Source organism: Pan paniscus, chromosome 5 (genome assembly GCF_029289425.2).
Source record: "Pan paniscus chromosome 5, NHGRI_mPanPan1-v2.0_pri, whole genome shotgun sequence".
Lineage (NCBI taxonomy): Eukaryota > Metazoa > Chordata > Mammalia > Primates > Hominidae > Pan > Pan paniscus.
The window spans coordinates 25,672,569-25,693,786 of NC_073254.2; the positions used below are offsets into that span (position 1 = coordinate 25,672,569).

Genomic DNA, 21,218 nt, shown 5'->3' on the forward strand with positions numbered 1-21,218 from the left:
AGGAGGAAAATAAATCACTAAAAAGAAAAATGCGGCCTGAGCTATGTGAGCCAAAAAATTGGTGAAACACTATACTTGGCCTCTATGATGGTTAGAGTATTACAAACTAACTTTAGATAATTGAATTTCATGTTAGTTTAAGCATCTTCTAGGATATCCTTGTAATTCACCTTAATTCATTCATCACTGTTCAATCATCAGCCCAACACAGTCTCCAAATATAGAGCTGATGAATAAAGACAGACAACTCTATGGACGGAGGGAAGAAAGAGGTGAAGAGTATTATCTATTTTACAGATGATGAGAGGCAAAAGACAAAGTTATTTATTACAAGCTATACACCATGTGTGGCTAAGCCAGTGGCTTTGCCAAAATAATTGAGTCAAAATAAAATTATGTAAATGTAAGCCTCTGGCCCCCATTTTAAAATTGGCATTGTGTCACACACAATCTTCTCTCCAGGTTCTTCTTGGATATTGTTTTGAATCCTGCTAAATGAATACTTTTATGAAATACTACTATCCTTTTTCTTATTGATAAATCATTTATATCCAATGGCCAATAGTACCTTATAATATGAAATGTTCCTTAAGTAAATATAATCATTTTAATATTCCTATTATTAGGTCCCTAGACACCACTATTTTTTGTATTACAGGACAAAACTATGTACATGTATTCTCTAAGTACTTAGTATTACTGAATAAAATCATCTCCAAGGCCCCTTCTAGCTCTCAGTTTTAAAGAGACAATGATAATGAGTCTCTTTATTCTCCCATCATTCCTATTCTTTCCTCTCCTGCTTTCTTCTACATTCTTGAAGCCAGTAGGCAGAGTGCCAATTCATACAAAAAGTAAGAACTGGCTCTACAGTATTGTTGACCAAATATCAGCAATCAGCAAACATGAAATTATTACAGATTCTGAAACAAAAAGTACAAACTTCTCAAAAGTAACCTTAACCTAAATTGGCTTTTTTGGAAAGCAGGTTGGTTAACTGGAGGAAAGGTATGTTGAGTTTGTTCCTAACCTCAACGGACAAATTTGTTTGGATTTCCCATGTATACATTTGAGAGAAACTGTTTCTTTCTGAAACTTTCTTCTGCATCTGTATTTCAGGAAACTCAGAGAGAAGGGATAGATTACCGCCCAACACACAACCTTGGAAACTAAAGATTTCAGTGGCCTTGTTAAACTTAGCAGAATTCGCAGTGTGCAATGGTAGCACAAAGCAATGTTTTTGTAGGGGCAACGGCGTAATCTCATAAATTCTAGCAGCCACTGACCTCTAACACCATTCCTTGAAGAGAAAAATCATATTTCCTCAGTTTTCTTTAAAGGGCTAAGTAATAGCAGATTCAAGCCCTCCCCTCGGGTTCCCACTCTCCATCCACGCTGCCAACCCTGACAGCCAGCCCATTCTTTGCCTATATAAGAATTTTGAAACCACTACTAAAAATAAGAATATAAACAAAATAAACAAGTATGCTAATTTTTTAGCTTCATATATGGCACCAATGTCTAAAGTATGTAAAACTGATACAAATTTGGAAATGAACTGGGCAGACAGAACTGAAATCAGTAAAACTGAAATCTGCAGCCTTGTAATACTGAGTGATTTCTGTTTGGTAAATTGAGCTACTTCAGGCATTTCACTCATTCAACAATTTTTTTGTTCAAAAGTCTTCTTTTGAATGCTTTTCTTCAGTGTAACTTCTAGTAGTTTTAAAATGAACAAATGCCTATTTGAAACAATTATAAGTGTATCATAAAAATTAAAACAAAGTTAGAAAAGCACACCCATTCAAAGCCATACAAATACTTTAAGAGATTACCAAATTTTCATTAAAAAGTTTATGGATCAATGTCTTCCCTTGTCTATTAGATACTACTTGATTTCTATAAAATAAAACGTACAGTAGTTGTTATTTTCATAGTTTTATGACTTTAAAAATATTTTCTCTGCAGAAGTCTTCACCCAGTTTTAGCCTCTCAGCTCTCAAAAATAATTTTTCTTTTTAGATAATGCTTTTTAGAACTGTATCATTATAGAGAATGTTAACTGCTGTAATGAATGCAGCTGTAAAAGATTTATAGTCTTTTTGCTTCCAACCTTTAAAAGAAAAAGGGTCAGTTCGGTAACTCTAATGGGTAGTGGCTCTGGGTAGCGAAGTGGGGTGGTGAGAAACATTCCTGAGTTTCCTAAGCAGATAAGCCATCAAGTTTTCAGGATGGTGAAGTGGAAGCAGCGACTGCAAGAGCCAGTTATGACAGCGTGGCTTCCCCTTTGCTAGTGCTAGCAGCCTGATGAGTGGTTCTAACTGTTCCTCAAAGGGCAGCCAAAATTAGTCTCCAGAGAAGACTTAAAGTATCCTGCTGATTCCATAAAAATAAGCGTGTATTGGGTTTAGATGTATTAGAAAAGTTAAAGAAGGAGATGTTAGACTATGAATTTTTTTCATTGTCTTTTAAAGGAGAAAGTCCCGCCAACTCATTTGCATAGCCTTAAAATAGCCATGGTTGAAAATGCAAATGGCTACTGTAACCAGCAAGTAGTAGTGCCGTTTGGGTCGGGCTGTGCTAGGCTGCCAAGATACAGGTGGGCAGCATGTGGCAGGAAATCCTTTTGTGATCCTTCTGGGCTATAATAGGAGAGGCAAGCAGACTGTTGCACGTTAATCCTGGACATGGGAGTGAAGTGTTGTACTACGGACATCCAGGACAGCCACCAAGAAACTGATCCTTAGAGAGCCTCCTTTGTTTCACTCGACTAACTAGGAGTTGCAGGGAAACTGAAGCTGTTTTTAGCACTTTTGTCATTTGTCTTTTTCCATTTGTCTTTGTCCACACTCTTACCTCGTACTAAAAGGCCTCTAGCTTTATATGTATGCAGCATATGGAATAGAATAACAGGATTTATTGCCGTCTGTGGATCATAGCTTGATTTCTTCATATCAACCTTACATAGCTATATGGAGTATTATTTATATCTAATAGATTAACTATCCTTACATAGAGATTTCTATCTTTTAAAATATTTAATTGACAAAAATTGTATTTATTTATGGTGCATATGATGTGAAATATGCATACAGTGTGGAATGGTGAAATCAAGCTAATTAACACATCCATTACCTCACATCCTTATCATTTTTTGGTAGTGAGAACACTTAACTGTAATCATCATGTTTTTCGATATATCTCTTGAACCTCCTGTCTAATGGAAATTTTGTATCCTTTGACCAACAAGAGATTTATATCTTTAGATAAAATAATATTTTAAAAGTTTTGGTGTAAATCCTTCTCACTTCTTAAGCTTACCGTCTATGTTTTATGAAAAATAACTTTAAAAGTATAGTATAAATCAACATCGATTTTTACTATAGAAATTCACTTCCCATCACACAGCATTGTAAAGGCTCAAGAATGAGCTCTGCATGGTCCAGAGTCTTTGTTAGGAACAGAAATGAGCTCAGAAACAAGTGACTTTTTTTAAACCTCAGATGAGTAGGAGCAGCTTATTGGCTCTCGTCATATGGGAGAGTCATGGACTTTTTAACTCTCCACCCAAAGCCGGAAATAATTGGTTTCTACAATAATTCTGATAGAAATTTACCCACCTTACTGGAAAGACTTCTTACTACTCTGTAAGGTAGCACATTCCATTTTAAAAATGTTTCTTGTTTTTGGAAAGTCCTACTTTATTTTGTGCTAAAAATCTTTCCCCATTCAACTGTTACCCATAAATCCTAATTCTTTCCTCTGGAGTTACACAAAACTAGTATTATTTTTCTTCCACACGAGAGCCCTTCAGATATTTGATTAGAGGTATTAATTCACCCCCTGCTTTCACCTTTCTTAGGCAAGCAGCCTCAGGAAATTCAACTTATCCCGTTCTCCTCTCCCTCCCTCCCTGCCTTTCTCTGCTTTACTATGTGGACTGACCTTTCCTACTTTCCACAAGCACTAACTGAACATCTACTAGGTATTAGGCATTAGACACATGCCCATATAAAGGACATGAGCTCCAGACTCTCACCTTTTTCAGCATTCTTTCTAAATTGATTCCAGTTTGTCAACATTTCTCTTTCAATAGAGCCCTCAGAAGTGAACATTTTCAGAATGTCGTAGAACTATTATCTTTCTTACTCTGAACATCGTATTTCTCTTGGTATACCCAATTCCTTTTGCCTGAGCCTTGCTATTTTCCCCAATGCCATTCCTCCAAATGGGTCTAATTTGGACTTTGGGGGAAAAAAAACCTACACACATGGGTTTCTCTTCTTTTCCATCAAGCAACTGATGACAATAGAGTTCCTCTATAACTATGTATAAGTTGCTTTGGTTATAGGATGTCTTTTCCTCTTTGGAGATTTGGTTTCTAGCTTTAGATCTGGATATAGCATTTTAATGCCATAATAGATTAAGTCATCCTAGAACACTGTTTGCCTCATTTGCTGTGGCTGGGAAGGTAAGCCATTGCTTGACTTACATCCTGTTAATCTGACTCTTTAGTCTGGCCACTGTATAGAGATTCTGCCTTTGACTAGATGCAGGTGTGGACAAACAGGCTGATCTGTGGTTGGGTGGCTTCCGTCCAGAGAAACTGTCTCCATCAGAAGAGGATATTGCCTCCAAGTGGAAGAATGGTTATGGGCTTTCTTTTTTACCTATTGATTGGTTTATAAAGAAAAAAATTAAATTATCTCACACTAGCTACCCCATAGCAGCCATGAAAGCTTGCTTTTTATGGTATTTTTTTTTCACTTTAAAATAATGTATCAAGAATTTTCTAATTGCCAGTTCAAAGTTGCCCCCCTATCACTGATTTCTTCATTATAAAAACTACAAATGATAGTAATAATAGTAATATATTTATTATAAAGAGCTAGAATGTGTTTATTAGATACCAGCCATTGTACTGGGCACATTATATCCTATTATCTCACTATTACTTCATTTAGTTCTCGAAACTACTCTATAAGGCAGGTATGTTCATCCCCCTTTGACAGATCAGGAAAATGGGACTTAAGAGAGGTAAAGCAACTTGCCTGATTTCATAGAGCTGGTAAATGAGACTGTAGCATCTTCTTGTCACTCGTTCATGGGGTGATTATTTTTAATCAGTCCTGAGTATGGTTCAGGGTGGGGCATCACTTAAGGCTACGGTTAAAAGAGGTAGCATGAGCCTGGGCAACACGGCAAAACTTTGTCTCTACAAAAAAAAAAAAAAAAAAAAAAAAGCTGGGAGTGTTAGCACATGCCTGTAGTCCTAGCTACCCAGGAGGCTGAGGCGCAAGAATTACTTGAGCCTGGGAGGCGGAAGCTGTAGGGAGACAAGATCGCGCCACTGCACTTCAGCCCGGGGCGACAGAGGCAGATCTCAAAAAAAAAAAAAAAAAAAAAAAAGAGGTAGCCTGGCATTCAGTGTGGTTCACTGCAAAGGGCAGGAGTTTTACGCAGGTTCTAGTTTTGGCTCTGACACTAAGTCGCTGCGTAACTTTGGGCCAAATGTTATCTTTGAACATATCTTCATTCTCTATAAAATGAGAATAATTATCCTAACTTCGCAGTGTGGTTGTGAAGACTCAATGATTTCATACTTGTAAAAGCATCTATGACAGGCCTGTACACAGAGTAGAAGTTGAATAGATAGTCACTGATTCAGTGTTCTGCATTTTCAAATCCCAATGCAGGGGCATACTGTCGTAGCCTCACAACTCCCACTGTATCAGGCTTGGATAATCTAAGGGGAGTGACATCGTATAGCAGAAATGTCCCTTCATTAATCAGTGCTTGTCTCAAGAGTGATGTCTTTTTAAAGAAAAATCAGAAGAGAAAGTGCAGTGGTATAAAAGGGAGAATAACAAAATTCCAGTTTGGGGTTTACCATTGTTGACTGGTTGACAGTCAACGTAACTATTCTCAAAGGTCAATTAGTTTTTGTGGGAAAAGAGAAACACTGAGAGGACACTGCATGCAGTGGGTTGGAACCCTTTCACAACTGACTTACAAGTAGGAAACAAATATTTATGGTATGCAATTTGTTTGAGTAAAAATGCTCTCCTTATTCCTTTATGCTCACTGCCCAGCTTGCCTCAGTTTCCCTATTTGTAAAGAGGGAATGGCAGTACCAACTCCCAGGGTTGCTGTGGGGATATGGGAATACAGTAAAGGTTCTTATGACAATGCAGGGACATAGTAAGAATTTAATAAATGTAATTGGTTGCAGCTATTGTTGGTATTTGGCTATTCTCTCTTTCCACACATGAGAAAATATGCTTATCCCTTTCACTGATGGTAAGAATGACAAACACAAATTTCTATTAATACAACTTGTCCTTTAGTTCTCTAAAACTGCATGGATGTGGAGTCTGACCTGGTAAGGCCTTTTAGATGCCAATTCAGTCAGCCAAGAAGGAAGGATTAGGGTCTAAGAAAACAACAGAAGGCCCTCCTGCCCTGTAGCTCATCTGTCCTAGATGTGCTATTCTTAACAGACCTCTGATCTGGGACTCCAGTGCAGATCCCAGATCCTTATTTTTAACTTGGGGAAAAAGTGTAAAGGTATGAAAAACTACAGAATAATAAAATAGACATATCACTTATGAATGTTAAAATTGTGTCATATTTGCTTCAAATCTTTTGTTTGTTTGTTTTTTTGTTGAGATGGAGTCTTGCTCTGTCACCCAGGCTGGAGTGCAGTGGCTTGATCTCGGCTCACTGCAAGCTCTGCCTCCTGGGTTCATGCCATTCTCCTGCCTCAGCCTCCCGAGTAGCTGGGTATACAGGCGCCCGCCACCACGCCCGGCTAATTTTTTTGTATTTTTAGTAGAGATGGGGTTTCACTGTGTTAGCCAGAATGGTCTCGATCTCCTGACCTCGTGATCTGCCCGTCTCAGCCTCCCAAAGTGCTGGGATTACATGCGTGAGCCATCGTGCCCGGCCATTCAAATCTTTTTAAACTAATTTAAATAAACATGTACTGGGCACTAAGAAATGAAACACAACTGATAAAGTTCTCACTCCCTTTGTACATCTTCCCAATCCTGTGTCCCCTGTTCATTCATCAGATATAACTGCTGTAATCAACTTGATGTCAAGCCTTCCAGTCTATGGTTTTATATATTTACATGCAGATATTCACAAGCAAAAATAGTTTTGTACGTTTTAAGGATTTATATGCACTATAACGTAGCACACTTATCTTTCTGCAGCTTGTTCTGTCATTCAACATTTTTTTTTTGAGATCTATTCATGTTGACACGGCAGCTCTGGTTCATTCACTGTAACTGTTGTATAGTATTCCATCTTATGAATATTCCATATTGTCATTTATCCACTTCCTTACTAATGGATATATTCGGTTATTTCCAATTTTTCTGCTATTACAAAAAATGCTGCTTTATACAAATCTCCTTATGTTTATTAATGAGAATTTCTTTGGGAATAAATCTCTGTGGAATTGCTACATTGGGGAATACATTTTTATTTGAAAACTACCACAAAGCTCTAAAAATGTATGGAACTTGCTACTGTCAGAATTGTTAAATTTTGCCAAGTTCATGAGTCTGACATGGTTTCAATTTGCAATTCCTTATTACTACTGAAGTTGCGTATGTCTTTAAATATTTATTGGCTATGCAGGTTTCCTCTTCAGTGAGCTGCCATTAAATAACCTTTACCCATGTCTCTAATGGATGGCTTGTCTTCTGTTTATTGATTTATAAGGGTCATTTACACATTCCTAGTGCTAATCTTTTGTTATATACACTGCAAATAACTTCTCCTCCTTTAAAAAGAAAAAATCTGTATGGTGTCTTCTGTCATCTCAAAATTTTCAAACTCTGATGTGGTCAAATGTCACTTTTTATGGTTTGTGTTTAATCTTGCTTAAGAAATTATTCCTGCCATAACCTCTATTTTCTAACAGTTCCAAAGCTTAATTTTTCTTTAGGTTTTAAAATGATCTCAATTTATTTTTGCGTATTGTTATCAGGTAGAGATCTAATTTTATTTTGTCCCATATGAAAGGCCATTTGTCCCAACATCATTCCTCAAACAGTCCTTTCCACACTCATTTGTAGTGCTACTCCTCTCTTAGAGCAAGTTCCCATGTCTGCACCAGACTTTCTCTTTTGGCCTCACTAATCTGGTTGTCTATTCCAAACTTTCTGCATCACTACAGCAAACCACAGATGTTTTCCTCTTGTACATATCAATGAACTAAAAGTCAAAGACTTGGGCTCAGGTTTCCAGTCGGCTACAGACATGTAGAGAAGTTACTTTTTCTGTGCTTCAGTTTTGTCATCCATATCATGTAGAGTTTATTCTATTTTTCCACCTGGCTCCTGCACAAGGTTAAGGTCTTACCTATGAAAGAACTTCAAGGCCATAAGAAAAGTTGTTCCATCATATTATTAAATAGCAGAACATATTCTCCTAATGGCTGACAAAATTAATTTTCACATCTTTTTACACAATTTAGATAAATGTTTCCTATACAAAAAAAAAAAATGTAGGAGACTAGGATAGGGCCTCTATAGGGTCACATAAATTTAGGTTTAATCCTTAGCTTTTTCTACTCTATGTACTAAACCATGGACAAATCCTGGAAATTTAGTTGCACATGCCACATATTTTCCAATGGAAAAAGGATAATCAAATATTCCTCAAACAATTACAAAATACAGTCATCCTCTGTATGCATGAATCTGCATCCGTGGATTCAGCCAATCACTTACTAGTTTATGACTCTGAATGAAATAATCTCTCTCAGTCTCAGTTTCTTCAAACATGGGAAAGTGACTTTACATGCCTGTTCATTTATCAGACAAGTATTATTTGAGCATCTACTGTCTGCAGGTACCTTTCTAGTGCTGAAGTTACAGCAATAAAGAAGTTCTTGCCCTTACAGAGTTTATATTGCAGTAAGGGAGACAGATAATACACAAGTAAACAAAGATAAACAAGTAACTAATAACATGCAATTGAGACGACGCCCTGAAAGTGTTCTATAAATGGAAACATACTAACATATGGTATTCTAACTTACTATCATTAGGAATGTGGTAGAAAGTTCTTCTGGAGTTGATCACAAATTAGAGGTGTAATTATTTTATTTGAAATAAGCTGGTAGGGAATCAAGCCATACCAGAGACCCAGAAACTTCATTCCATTTGGTTCCAAGTACTCCTCTAGCCTTTTCTTCGACCAGTCCCTTACACAGTAAACTTCATTCCAGCCAGGCTGGTCTATTTACTGCCCCTAAATGTCTACCTATCTTACCCCCTTCTAACATTCTCCCCTCCTAGATGACACAAAGTCTATTCTCCACTTATTTAGTTTTTTACTCCTACACTATTTAAGTGTATTAAGTCTAGGCAATTTTCACTATTTCCAAACTGACCGAGAAAAAGTTAAAAAAGAAGTTATGTGCATATATGCATTCTTTTCCTCATTATTTCCAACACAATACACGAATCCAATACACTTAAGAGTTTCTGATGTATTTAGGATTTTCATAACTGAAATAATGAGAATGCAGTGTGTACGACAGAGGATGAAAGACATATTTTCTTGAGGGTAAATTTTTAGGGGTTAAGGCTTTAGATTAAGCACTGTTGAGGAGCTCAAGACAGGCAATTTGATGTAGGTGGTTGGGCAAATAGCTAAGGTTTAATCTGATTATGTAGAGCTCTTAAGATTTTCTAAAGTTGTGTTTCAAATCAATGAAACAATTTTCAAAAAACATTCAGTTTTATGAGTGCATAAGTGAGAACCATTCAATAAGAAAAGTTGTTTTGAAACAAGCATATAGTTAAGATTTTCAATTTTCACTGATTACTCTAATAAAACTCATGTAACCCGAAGAGGAAGAAACAAAAATCAGAGAATAAAACCTTTATCACTTTTTTTATCCTCCCCAGAAGAAAAATCCTTAATGTCGAAACTAAAATCCATCATGACAGGAATATGAGAATTTTTAAAAATGTAAATACATGTGGATTAATCAAGATTGTTTTATAAAAAATCTCTATTCCAGGCATAGAGAAAAAAGTTAGGATTGTAAAGATAAACATGATTAAGTTTCTGTGGGTAGCAGCCACCAGTTTTGAGTGTTTACTATCAGGGAATCTTCACTATGTGTGAGTATACATATTTTAGCCATGAGAATACTGATATTCAAATGACTAAACAATTAGTAAGAAGTGGAGTAGGGAACTGAATCCAGGAGTGTGTGGTTAAAGAGAGAATTTTTCAGAAGCTGGCAATATGAAAATAAGTGGAAAGAAGGGACATATTAGTTCAGCCCCTTTATAACCTCCCTATCCAGTCTCTCCCAGCCCTGTATATTATGAAAATAAGATTAAACTTCCTAAATGATATTTTCATCATTTGACTCCCCATTTCAAAAGCCTAATTGTTCTCTATTACCTACAAAATCTAGAAGAAACTTCTTAGCCTCAAATTCAAGACTCTTTAAAATTTGACTTCTCTCTCCTAGCATAAATCCCATTATCCTGTTGGTCCACAAACTTCACACATTTAAAAAACACTTACTGCCGGGCATGGTGGCTCACGCCTGTAATCCCAGCACTTTGGGAGGCCGAGGTGGGTGGATCACTTGAGGTCTGGAGTTGGACACCAGCCTGGCCAACATGGTGAAACCCCATCTCTACTAAAAATACAAAAATTAGCCGGGCATGGTGGCACACACTTGTATTCCCAGCTACTATGGAGGCTGAGGCAGGAGAATCACTCGAACTCAGGAGGCAGAGGTTGCAGTGAGCTGAGATTGTGCCACTGCACTCCAGCCTGGGTGACAGAGTGAGACTTTTTCTCAATAAATAAATAAATAAATAAATAACAAAAAGCACTTATTAGGGCTAAATGTGGTGGCTCAGGCCTGTAATCCCAGCACTTTGGGAGGCCGAGGCAGGTGGATCACCTGAGGTCCGGAGTTCGAAACCAACCTGGCCAACATGGTGAAACCCGGTCTCTACCAAAAATACAAAAATTAGCCAAGCGTGGTGGCATGCGCCTGTAATCCCAGCTACTCTGGAGGCTGAGGCAGGAGAATCACTTGAATCCAGGAGATGGAGGTTGCAGTGAGCCGAAATCACACCACTGCACTCTAGCCTGGGTGACAAAGCAAGACTCTGTCTCTAAATAAATAAATAAATAAAATAATAATTAAAAACACTTACTGAGCACCTAATCTGTGCTAGGCTCTGTGAAAACAGCCTTGTCCATAAATTGCTCAGAGTATAGTGTTCCATAAACATATTTGTGTTACTACTTTCTGGGGCCTTCACCCAGTTATTTCTCCTAAATAGACTGTTCTGTTCTATCCTATATTCCTTCCTTCCCTATATACCAAAATCCAACCCCTTCGTGAAGCATACACAAAACGATTTTGCTAGAAGTTCTTCCCATTCATTTGGACCCCTAGAGCGTAAGATTTCAAATTTGTGTGCGCTTGATTGTTGGTATACAGATCCCTAGGCCCCTCCTCAGAGATTCTCATTCTGTAGGTCCGACTTCACGTAGCCTAGGAATGTGCATTTAAATATATCTGTCAGATTCCTAGGTCCATGCTCCTTCTATCCATCCTTTCACACAATCGGTTTCATCATTTTCTCCTCTCACTGAATTGGCTGCTGAGTACTGTGGTGTCACACAGACATAGTCTTGATCTCAGCTTTATTAATCCCGGTGATGTTGGCTCTTTAGCTACCAGCCACCTCTTGGTCCTGAACACATTCTTGCCATGATAAAGAATAAAAGTTACCTATGCTGTAGGGTCTAGATTTTTTTGTCATAATATTACTAGTCGCATTATTAGACTAAGTCTTTCTATTGGATGGAATGGCACATGGACACGGAGGCACATTTACTGGACTGAGTGGTCCAAACACTGCTGACTTGTGAAGTATGCTTGCACTGGAAGAGACAAAAGAATCTCTTTTTGTACTACAGATTTCATGAAGCAGGGGCTGTCTTTTATATTTAAATTGACAGTGCTTACACACTGCCTCTAATTGAGCAGTACTGAGCACGTGCTGAATGAATGAACAATGAGTGTATCTAATCAAAAAAATGACTGAGGCAATGTATTTGCATGTCTCCTTGAGAGCAATTTTAAAGAATATGTATTCAACGTAGAGAGCATATTTCTTTCCTTCAAAAGGAGAACAAATGCAAAATATTAATTCCAAAGTTTACACTAAGGACTTAAGACTGTTACAGACATATGTTCTGTCTTACACGAAGCAAGTACTGATGAGATTAGTGTTACGAAATGTATTAAAATAGGGTGTTTCTGCTTACTTTTAAAATTGTAAACAGAAAGTGATTTATGAGATAGTAAACCTAATTTACAAAAGGAACATGATAGCATTTTAGTAGCAGTGGCAGGACTTTAAAAGCTTTGATGTCATAATCCTGCTATTTTTTAACAGAGAAACATGGCTTCCAAAATATAGTGAAGCCAGTGTGGTTGCTTTGAATTCATGAGTTTGATGCAGACTTCAGGCAGTAAATCTCAAAATGACTTGTGATGTATGCCATTTTTTTTTTAGGAGTCTGAACACAGAAAAGGCCAAAGGAAAGGGGGCATTCTCTTCCTTACAAAGGAATAACAATTCCCCGGGCTCTGGAGATTGAGATGTGAAATAGCCCACATGTACCATTTCGACTGCGTTGCCCCGGAGGAAAGCACAGCCAACTGGGTATTTTTCTGACATCCCAAAGCACACTCTTCAGCATAAACTCACCACTGACATTAGAACAGTCATGAAATCTGCATTTCCAAAAGTCAAGGAAGCTACAGATCCAAGAGAATGTCTTCCCTGTAACAATTTCAGGAAAGCTTCTAGAATGGGAGCAGAAAGGATCAAGGTATTGGCTTCCTGTTTGTCCCAGCATGCCTTGGAGAACACTCTGCATAGACCTTCCAGAGACAAAATAGAACATCAGTTGTTCAGAACTGAATTTTCAGGAAAATTGAAAATAGCCTAATTTTACTTTTGCCTTATGGACATATTCTGTTTTCTTCTTTCAAAGCATGAGTTAATTTTTTTTTTTTTTTGAGGAGGGAGAGAGATGGAGAGAAGGAGAGAGAGAAGGAGAGGGGAAGAGAGATGGGGAGAGACAGAGGAGGCAGAGAGGGAGAGAGAGACAGAGAGGGAGAGAGAGACAGAGGAAGAGAGGCAGAGAGGGAAAGAGACAGAGAGGCAGAGAGGGAAAGAGACAGAGAGGTAGAGAGGGAAAGAGGCAGAGAAGGAGAGAGACAGAGAAGGAGAGAGAGACAGAGAGGCAGAGAGGGAAAGAGACAAGAGAGGCAGAGAGGGAAAGAGAGAGGCAGAGAGAGAAAGAGACAGGCAGAGAAGGAGAGAGGCAGAGAGGGAGAGAAGGAGAGAGACAGAGGAGGCAGAGAGGGAGAGAGAGACGGTATGAGTTAACTTTTAATCTAACTCCTCAGTGTAATGGTCAATAAGCTCTTTGACCCTGCCAAAGAAAAAAAAGGCTCCTCCCCATTGTCATAATGCATGTTAAACTCCAAGATCTCATTAACCAAATTCTGCTTAGTCACGTGGAAAATTCAACAGATTTAAATCTTTAAAGTATTGGAAATAAAACCAAATAGTAAATACCATATATGATATCAAAATTTTTGTGTAAAGCTACTGCTGTTCTGATTAATGTTTGAATACCACACTCGTTCTACTAAAAAAAAAAAAAAAGTGATGGCCTTACTTCTCTTGAAAATTACTACTATAAGGGAGCACTGTACCAGCCACATGCTCAGTACTGCTCATTTATAGGCAGTGAGCCCTCAAGTCACTCAGGCCACTCAATGTTCTTCTATGTCTGTGTACCATTTTATCCAAAAGAAAGCTTTGTTCCCCTTAAATTATATTAGTCAGTGGATTAAGTTTGGTAAGTACATATGGATGTTGTTCACAATCACCTCCATTTCAAATAATATTTTCCTTTGCAGGTTCCATTTTCTGTATATATGAAATGAAACTTAAGACTTTATATATTTAATATGTTTAAGTGTATATATGCAATATATGTATATATCCATATCTATCTACCTATCCATCCCTGTAATTTATGGGAAAGAAACTACATGGGGAAGTCACTCTGATTTTTCCATTTTCATATATAATAATGGGGAAAAGTGCTACTGCCTTTCTCAAAGGCTAAGTCTATATGGAATAGCAGAAGAGGTGGTTATTTTGGAATGAGAAGATTTAGAGCTGGTTTTGCTACCTCTAGTATGTGACCTTGGGCAAATCATTTATCTTCTTTGAAACTGTAAAGTAGGTATGTTGCTACAGGACTTGCCTCACACAAAAGTTTTTTTGTGAGGCTTCAGAAAGAGTTAAGGTGGATTAAAATGCATTGAAAAACATTCAACTGATTAATAAATGTAAAATAGTATTATTATACAGTACTTGAAGCATATTTAAGTTATGCTAACTAAAGGCCACACATATATGTAAAGTAAAAATAATTATTTATTCAGCATGGTGTGCGCCTGTAGTCCCAGCTACTCGGGAGGCTGAGGCAGGAGAATCGCTTGAACCCTGGAGTCAGAGGTTGCAGTGAGCCAAGATTGCGCTACTGCACTCCAGCCTGGCGATGGGGCAAGACTCCAGCTCAAAAATAAATAAATAAATAAAAATAAAAATAAAATTACTCAGCAAATCCATATATCATAGCTTTGTTTATATTTTAAGATAATCATTTTTAATTTCAGCAAGAACTTAATGCTATAAGTATAGATTTATCTAAAAATAGAAATACATATGCATTTTAATTTCATTAAAAACTTATGATGAAATATGGATTAAATTATTTAAAAATGACATAACCTGGCCCTTTCCACAAATATGACTATGAAGTGTAAATATGCTGTAGGAATACATATTATCATTTACTAAAAGGTTACACAGGCAGATGTGTATTGATGAAGCAGCTGTATTACTGAAACATGCTCAAACTGAATTGTGATAATTAAATAATTTTAAATTTATCGAGAGATTAATGATTAAATGGTTCCAAGTGCTATGTAAATTAGCAAACTGCTAGTTTTAAGTGCTGTGGGAAAAAAATAAAGCAGTGTAAGAGGATCAGGTGTGGTACATATCCAACTGTGTGTGTGAATATGGTGTGTGATATATGGTAAGGCAGGTTCCAGTTTTAGTAGAGTGGTTAGGGTAGGTCTAATCATGAAAGTATTAAGCAGACAGACATAAAGCTCTCTGGGGGAAAGATGTATACAGCCAAAGGGCAGCCAGTGTAAAGATGCTGAGGCCCCATTTGATTCTAACAAAACAATCTTGTGACAGAGATAATACACCATTTAGCAAGTGAGTAAACAGTGTCTCAAAGCAACTTAAGCAAGGGAATGGAGCTAGTAAATAATAAAGCTAGGGCTAGAACCCAGGTTTCTTGACTCTTGGTCCAGTGCCTTTCTTTTGTTTTCTCCCTCTGTTCACCAGGCACACAGGAAGGTGCCCTGTTTCTTAGAAAGCACTGCATAAACATCAAGTTTCATTGCTATTGTGGTGGTGGTGGTGATTGTGATTATTAATCAGTTCCATGATATTTCTTTGTTACTATTTTTTAATTTATGCATCATAGTTGTACATATTCCCAGGGTACATGTGATGTTTTGGTACATGTATACAATGTAATGATCAAGTTAGGGTAACTGGAATATCTATCACTTCAAACATTTATCTTTTCTTATGTTAGAAATATTACAATTCTCATCTAGCTATTTTGAAACATAAAATAAATTGTCATATAATTTCTCTACTGTACTACAGACTACTAGAATCGATTCCCTCTGATATTTCCTGAAAGGAAAATAAAACTCAAAGAATGATTTCCTCTTCCCTTCCCCTAGCTTATTTTTCTCCTTTATCTGTGCTTCTTTTCTTGAATGGATCATTTTACTATCAGACTATCTGTGAAAGTAATTATACTTCTCTGGATATTTGACAAAGGAAAGGTATTAAGGGTAGGAATAACCTATAAAATAGAAACCATTTCTGACAACATGAAAAAGGGCTGAGGAAGGAATGGAGAGAATGTGGAGCCCAGTGATTCAGCGAGAGATATACATTTTCCAAGAGACAGGAAGTAAAAAAGTTAAAACAAAGAGTCTACAAAAGAGGAGATCTGTAGAAAAGGCAAAAATGGTGGAAAGGGGGCTCAAGGGGTGGAGGAAAGAGATTTTGAAATATTTTCAAGTAAAAATATGAGAATATTAGACAACAAACAATATAAAATAAAAAAGAGAATAAGAATCAGATTTCAGACACAGTAGACTGAAGAGCTGGTGGAATTACTAAGAGCAAAAGGGAACAGAGAAGAGAGTCTGAAAGATGAGTAGCTTTCTTTTTGTAATGCTGGGTTTAAGGTGGCAGTGAGGTTCTCACTAGTGGAAAGGGTGTAAGAGCTTTAAGAGGTAAACTTGGAAGTTGTGTACAATCTAGAGCTCTTTGTCCAATACGGTAGCCTCTAACCACAGGTGGCCACTGAGCCGCTGAAATACGGCTAGCGTGAACTGAGATGTGCTCTAAGCATAAAATACACACTAGATTTTGAAGATTTTCTATGAAAAAAAAACAATGGAAAAATCTTTTTCTGCATTGATTACATGTTGAAATATTTGCATGGATTGGGTTAAATAACATTATTAAAACTAATTTCACTTGTCTCTGTACTTTTTAAATGTGATTAGTAGAAAACTGAAAATTACATATGCGATTTATGTTATATTTCTATTGGACAGCAATATTAGTTGTATATTAAGACCACAAAAGGGACAGAGACATCATTCTGAAGTGTCTCAACTAAAATAGATATGGGAGAAAAAAGAACACACATCATTATAATAGTTAATATTTACTAAGCACTCCAAGCACTGTTTTAGACACATAAAGGGCACCATCATATTTGTTCCTCCCGAAAACCTTATGAAATATTATCATCTTTTACAGGATAAAATACTGAAGCCCAAGGTCACACAGTTAAATGCTGGTGTCAGGATTCAAGCCCACGAATGACCTCAGATCTCAGGTTCTAAACTGTCACATAAGTTTCAGAACAAGTTATGCTCTCCAATTATTAAATGGTTAGATTTTAAATGTCATATTTAAATTAACTATTTATTAGAATTGTTCATTGTCAAAGTCAGTTATGTCCCAATTCAATTAAGAAGAAAAGCTACAAATGCGTGAATCTGTAACTGTAGAATTACTATGAGCTACTGATGCTGGCGTATTTTCACCACATTGGGCCATTAAAGAAGTTTCTGGTGCAACTTCTTTCCCCTTATCAATGTCTACTCCCAGAAATGCAAACCTGTCAAGTTAGATGGTACATATCCAACTGTCCAACCCAGACGATCATCCACCTAACCCTGAATAGCAGGGCCCTGTTTTCTGAACATAACTAGATACATAATATCTACTTTACACGTTTTCAACATTCTCTTTCAGAACATGAAAGCACCTGAACCTCCCAAACTGACTAAAATGTTTTGAAGGAAACTAGATTAAATGGAACCCTTGTTGAAGAACCAAAAATTAGGTTTACCCAACTGGATACTTTAAAAATTGATTTTTTACTCCTTGAAAATGCTATACGTTCGAAGAATCGAAAGAGAAAAAGGCTGGATACTTTGGAATCCTAGGAATCCTAACAGTAAAATATCCTACAAATATAAACTTAAGTCAATAAGGTATCTTTCATTCATCTTTGGTTGGTTCATTGGTTTTAATTTCAAAGACAAACTTATATTTCTTTCCTTTTTACCTTTAATTTCTACTACCTACCTGGGAAAGATGGTAACCACAGAACTGCTGAACTTACATTGTCATAGCTATAATTACATAATTTTCAAAAACTTACGTAAATTTTATTAAACAATTTGTTTCCAATTAATACATTTCTCCAGACTAATTTTTAAAAAACCACTGCCATAAATCCACATTATAGAAATAGAAAAACAAAAGGAAATTTGAAAGAAAAAATATTTATTTTGGAATAATAAGACTAACTAGCAGAGATATCTTACAAGACAGTTCATATTGGACATGTATTGAAAAGGATGTCTCTCTGAACTGACCCACTTAGTTATTTATAAATTCAACCCCCTAACTTTCCTACTCCCTGCCCATTTTTTTTTTAAAGTAATACGATTTCAGCCGGGCATGGTGGCTCATGCCTTGTAATTCCAGCACTTTGGGAAGCCGAGGTGGGTGTTGATCACTTGAGGTCAGGAGTTGGAGACCAAAGTGGACAACATGGTGAAACTCTGTCTCTACCAAAAATACACAGATTGGCCTGGTGTGGTGACGTGCGCCTGTAATCCCAGCTACTCAGGAGGCTGAGGCACGAGAATCACTTGAGCCCAGGAGGTGGAGGTTGCAGTGAGCCAAGATTGCATCACTGCATGCCAGCCTGGGTGACAGAGTGAGACCCTGCCACAAAAAAAGAAAGAAGAAAAAAGTAATACAATTTGGATTTGGGTATTAAAAAAAAATTCCTCTGAAGACCCACAGTTTCTGAGAAATACTTATCTAAACAGGAAGCATCACACTTGGGCAGGATAAAGCTTTCAAGAGCTTGCCCTTGATTTTAGCTCTTTTAGGTTAACATTCCCATGACTTTTCTATTCAGCTAAAGAGATTTCCTTGGACTTATTCCCTTACTCACTACAATTCCTACCTATACTTTAGGACAAAGCTTCAGAGCCCAAAAGGAGAGCCAGTTGGTCCTAAAAATGCTTTGTCCACTCTGATGCCAAGGTGCAAAGAGCATGAAGCGACAGACCAGGCATAAGAGATAGCCGCCTAGACTCGTCATTGAAGGCTGCCAAAATCGGGTCCCTCCTGTCGGGAGTATCTCCCTCCTCCCAAACTTCACTTGAGACTCTCATCACTACAAATGTCAACTGCATAATCTTTGCAGTTACTCCCCACCTGTGCATTAACATAAAGCAGCTTGCTTTATTGGGTTAATTCAAAAGAGTTATCAAGTACCTACTGTGCGCCAGGCACTGCTGTAAGTACTAGAAATCTAGCAAGCAATGAACGAAATGACAAAAATCTGTGTCTTCCTGAAACCTAGATTCTGGTAGAGGAGACGTTCAAGAAACAAGCTAAAGAAACAAAATATGCAGTACGCTAACTAATACATGCTCAAGAGAAGACAAATGAAGCAGGCAAGAGGAATATACACTGTGGTGGGCGGGGTAGGAAAGGTTGGAATTTTAAGATTAAGTGGTCACACATAATCAGGCAGATGGTACGTGCCTAAAAGGGTAGCCAGAGCAAAATCAGATGGAGTGGGGAAGAGAAAGGAAGTGCGCTTATTTTAACCAGCCCTGAAGTGGAGAGAAAACCCTACGGGAAGGGGGTGAGGCAAACACTGAATATGGACCACTGAAGACAAACGCGGATTTCACATTTTGCCTAAAGACCAGTCCTTCGAGGATGGCACAACAGATGTTCTCCCTTTGTAACCAAAGAACCAGGCTCTGCTACTAAAACTGTCAGGCAGTTCATCGGACACGGGTGAACACACATACACACACAGCTTACTGTCAGGCAGTTCATCGGACACGGGTGAACACACACACACACACACACACACAGAGCTTACTGCCGAGGAGAAAGAAGCGTTACTAATCCAGAGTGGAGGACTAGCCTGGGAAACCGGGCAGAGAGAAGAGTTGTCGGAAAGAACACACCAGAAGCCCCTCCGAGCCCAGACACTGATAGAAACCAAGCCCCTTCCCAAGCCAATCTGCAAACCCAGGAGGCACCCACGAGCGCACAGACACACCCCCGGGGTGCAGGCGCGGTGAAGGGAGGAGAGGGGCAAGCGCTTGACCGTTAGGGCCCGAACCCCAGAACTCCCGAGGCAGGGTGTGTGCCGCGCGCGGGAAACGCCGTTCTCCGCTCCAGGCGTCGGCGGGCGGTGGCGAGAGCAGGTTCGGGGGGCCGAAGGGTCGGAGGGTGGGCTGCGCGCAGGAATGGCCGCCGCGAAGGAGGGGCGGCTTCCTCGGGCATCCCGAGCGCCCGGCCCCGTGCATGCAACAGGGGACTGGGCGCGAGCGGGCGCCTCGAGGTGCCGGGGCGGGACCGGGGAGAGGGGACCGAGACAAAGTTCCCGAGACCTGCGGGCCTCGGGCCGACCCGCGCGCCCCCGGCCCAAACGCTCAGCTCCCGCTCCCCAGGCCCGCGCGGACCCGGCCCCTCCGAGGGTAGCGGGTTCCAGCGGCGAACCCGCAGCGCCCGCGCCGCCGCCCGCTCGGCCCTTTCCCGCCCGGTGCGTGGGTCCAGGAGAGAAAGAAAGCGCGGCGGTGTCGGTGGCGGCGCGTGGCCCCACTCACCATGATCCGCAGCGGCTGTGGCGCGGCGACCCGGGCGGGCGGCGATGCGCTGTCCAGGGTAGCCGGGTCCCTCTGCCCGGCGCTATCTCGGCGCCCGCGCCGGTTACCCCCACCCACACCCACGCCCGGCGCGCGCACGCCCGCCCGCGCCTCCCCACCCCCTCGGGCTCGCGCCGCCGCCGCGCGGCGCTCCGAGCCTCGGGGCCGTTTCGTCCCCGCCCCCTCTCCCACAGGGGCCTCGCCGGCCGCCGCGCCAGGAGGGCGCGCGGGGGAGGGGCGCAGGGCAAGCGAGGCGGCGCCCCCCGCCCCTGCGGCCTCGCGCGCCCCCTCCTGGGCGACCGACCTCGCCCTCGCGTCCGCGGCGTCCCCTGCCGGCCGGGCGGCGATTTGCAGGTCCAGCCGGCGCCGGTTTCGCGCGGCGGCTCAACGTCCACGGAGCCCCAGGAATACCCACCCGCTGCCCAGATAGGCAGCCGCTGCCGCGGGGAGAAGCAGTATCGTGCAGGGCGGGCACGCTGGTCTTGCTTACAGTTGGGCTTCGGTGGGTTTGAAGCACACATTAGGGGGAAATGGCTCTGTTCGTGCAGGTTTGCGCAGTCTGGGTTTCTTAGGTTTAGCGGGTTGGGTGGGTTTCTCTGGGGGTGCGGTGGGAAGCGGATCAGTTCGGATAACGGCCCTGAGCAAGAGTCTCTGTCCCGCTCCCGGCCTGACGCGGGGCTTCCAGCGGACACCACCGACGGTGAGCGCACCCTCTTCACTGTGAACAGAACGGTGGCCTCCTAGAGCCTGC

General features: G+C 40.0%; 1 protein-coding gene and 1 long non-coding RNA gene across 5 annotated transcripts in view; one reads left to right on the top strand and one right to left on the bottom strand.

The window, feature by feature from the left end:
- Nucleotides 1-20,566, bottom strand: part of ELOVL2 (ELOVL fatty acid elongase 2) — a 66,165-nt gene extending 45,599 nt beyond the window's left edge. The window contains exon 1 of one of the 3 annotated variants that reach the window (XM_034961431.3): nucleotides 20,429-20,566. In XM_034961431.3, coding sequence (XP_034817322.2) covers nucleotides 20,429-20,431 — 3 coding nt within the window. In that variant the 5' untranslated portion in view covers nucleotides 20,432-20,566. The remainder of the gene's footprint in view (nucleotides 1-20,428) is intronic. The other 2 variants (XM_034961432.3, XM_034961430.3) reach the window with 2 other exon arrangements.
- LOC103783134 (uncharacterized) overlaps nucleotides 18,058-21,218 on the top strand; it is a 42,765-nt gene continuing 39,604 nt past the window's right edge. The window contains exon 1 of one of the 2 annotated variants that reach the window (XR_004671829.3): nucleotides 18,058-20,026. This is a non-coding gene — a long non-coding RNA (uncharacterized LOC103783134). Of the gene's footprint in view, nucleotides 20,027-20,676; nucleotides 20,970-21,218 lie in introns of those variants that run through there. The other variant, XR_004671830.3, reaches the window with a different exon arrangement.